General features: G+C 29.3%; 1 protein-coding gene across 1 annotated transcript in view; it reads right to left on the minus strand.

Moving 5' to 3' along the window:
* Window positions 1–256: 256 nt before the first annotated feature.
* The window catches only part of LOC108690296 (odorant receptor 4-like), a gene marked incomplete at its 3' end in the record, with an annotated part of 3,503 nt that continues 741 nt past the window's right edge, over window positions 257–3,018 (minus strand). Inside the window, exons 4-8 of the mRNA XM_018197510.1 lie at window positions 2,467–2,731; window positions 903–1,025; window positions 704–794; window positions 470–606; window positions 257–336 (exon numbers count right to left, since the gene is read on the minus strand). Coding sequence (XP_018052999.1) covers window positions 257–336; window positions 470–606; window positions 704–794; window positions 903–1,025; window positions 2,467–2,731 — 696 coding nt within the window. The remainder of the gene's footprint in view (window positions 337–469; window positions 607–703; window positions 795–902; window positions 1,026–2,466; window positions 2,732–3,018) is intronic.

Genomic DNA, 3,018 nt, shown 5'->3' on the forward strand with positions numbered 1-3,018 from the left:
AAAAAAAAAAGATATATCAAAAATATTAATAAAAAAAGTATCATATAAATGTCATAGTCCGTTCTTAATTCAAAACTGTAATTTAAGATGTTAATGCCTTTATAATTGGCTTGTGACATTTTAAAAAAAGACTGTACTTAAAACTGTCTTAAGTATAAGAACCGTCTATGAACACGCTAAAAGAAAATTATGTCAAGTTTTACCGCGCTGAAACTCGGAAAAGAGAGAATCATGATTTTTCCAACAGTTAACGTACAAGGTGATGTACTTCTCAGCATTATCATATTCAAAAGCTTTTTGGATTTGAGCGATGATTCATACCATTCACCTCGATAACTTATATCAAAAATTTTCTCATTATATATCACAAATAGAAAATATTTAGAGAAGCTATTTTGTTTTGTACTTAATATTTACACGATGTGTATTAAGTTTATTAGCTAGTAACTGCGTATATGCTTTCACTTACGTCGATGTATACACCCGATCGCTATGATCGATTATTTGCTGTCCTAACCAGCATACGATATATAAATGCAGTAATTGAGCAGTAATGTACGAGGCATGCCGGATTGCAAGATGTGGGTTGATGGTCCTACTAGTTGCCTAAATGTTCAAAAAATTGTGCAATATATGTTATCACATTATTATAATATATATTGATTTTAAAAATATTTAATGTTACGCTGTGTCAAAAACAAACCTGTAGAGCTGACATACTCATCGCCAATATGATTAAACCGACTTCGAAGAAAAAAGCTTTTGTATAAATAGCATCCAAGCCTCTCGCGAATCTTGTTTAATGAAAGAGTTTGATAATTATGTTTTATTAACTCTTTCTTTAAAGTACATAAATAAAAAAAATTCTATATTTCTTGTAATATGCAAAAGTATACACTAACCGTAAAACGTCTCTGTGTTTTTGTATGCAATATGTGAAGTTTTTGTAAAACTTATCATTTTCCTCGAGCAAAGCAAGTTCCTTATCTTGCTCGATGGACTTTCGTATAAACTCTAATCGATATCTATGAAACAAAATAAAACATTCGAGTTTTTTACAATGAGATGGCAAAGATTGTAAAATGCTAAATGGGGTGAGCCATACCTCATTCGAAAAATTGCATATACTCTAGCACTGTAAAAAGGTTTTAAACATTTTTACGTTAATTTTTATCCACAAAATCGGGCGGGTATAAATAGTTAAAACTTCAAGAAATCTTTATTTATTGTTACATGTAAGAAAATGTGCAGTTATTAGTATTTTATTTTAAAAAGTGTAAGAAAAATAAATTACATCATAAAATGTAACTGTTACATAAAAAAATTGATACTGCGAAGGATTCAAACTCTCGTTGAAGATAAGAAAAAATATAATCATTCAATTACGCCGTTTTATTATGTCTGTGTTAGTCATTTTGTCAGAATAAAAAATCAAAGTTGTGCTAGATTGTGCTTGTGCTAACTTGAGTCGCAAATTGTAGTTCAATGACACAATTAATGCATTAAAAAATCGCAAATTAAGAACTAGATTCGAATTAAACAATGGATATTCCAAGCAGATGGAATTCTACTGTCTAGGATGTATAGACAGTAGTGAATTGGTTCGAGGTGACTATGCCGGGCCGAACAAAAAAGATATCCCACTTGGAGCCTAATCGCCTAAAAGTTGCAGCGTAGACAGTGTCCGCTTAGACAATATCCATCGTTTACAATTCGAGTCTAGTTATCTTAATTTGCAATTTTCTAATAAATTAATTGCGTCATCGAATTACAATTTGCACCACTTAGCACAAGCCTAGCACAATCTAGCACAACTTGAATTTTTTGTTCTGACAAAATGACAGTGCTGGACCTTAAAAACAGATTTTTCCAATTTGTTTCATTTTTTGAGATATCGAACTGCGGTTTGCGGCATAACGTAGCACAAGCCTAGCACAATCTAGCACAATTTTGATTTTTTTGTTTTTCAATATGCCGATGCTAACTTCACATGGATATTTATTACTTATCATTTTATTACTTACTGACATACAGTTTTTAATACTGTATATACAACTGATCATCAAACTTTAACTGTAATTTTCTTAGAATCACAAACTTTTACAGGCAATTTCAAATAAGCTATGGCTCATCTCATTTAGCATTTTACAATTTTTGCTATTTCTTTGTTAAATTAATTTATTGAGTCGATTATTCAAGTCGTTAACTCTTTATTAACATGATTGGATTGTGTCCTGCACGTTTTTTTTAACTAGAAGCATCAAGTAATTAATTATAATACTTTATATATGATTTTTTAAAATATATAATCTTATAAATAAATATTTTTTAAATACATTAAGATATATATAAAAACTTAAAGATTTTTTTTATATTGTTAAAATAATAAAAATTAACTTGAGACACGAAAGATCGTGTGTAGTAAAGGACTGAAAAATAATCGAGTACTAACAATAAGTTAAATACCTCACAACTGAAAACAGTGCGCAACAATGTTGCACTAGAATAGTCACGAGGGTATCGGTAGCAACTAGGGTAGTAAGACGAATGGCAGTAGCTAAGTAATTATGAATCAATATAGGATAGTAGTACTTTTCGAGATCTACGTAGTATTCCACATGATATGGAAATCCCACTGGCCGCGTCGAATATTCAGAAGTTACGTTTTTGCCGATTATTTTCGGAATTATTGCAAGAAATGGAAAAAGGCTGCCAAACGCATACATACCACCTAAAAATCAGGCAATACTTCAAAAGAAATTACATATTTGTGTATTTGGAAATACTGTTGAGTATATGGAAATATTTATATAAAAATAAATGATTTAATTATTTTTTTCGTTAAATAAATTATTTTGGAGTATATACTAATTTTTAATAAATCTTATCTGTCAGTATCTGTGTGGCTACTATACATCATGCAAACATAAAATTTTAATTATTATTAATGAAATTATTAATGAAATTATTAATTAAAATAGTTATTATGATCGAGATTAGTTTTAATATATAGTATAT

The sequence above is a fragment of the Atta colombica genome, unplaced genomic scaffold (genome assembly GCF_001594045.1).
Source record: "Atta colombica isolate Treedump-2 unplaced genomic scaffold, Acol1.0 scaffold305, whole genome shotgun sequence".
Taxonomy (NCBI): domain Eukaryota; kingdom Metazoa; phylum Arthropoda; class Insecta; order Hymenoptera; family Formicidae; genus Atta; species Atta colombica.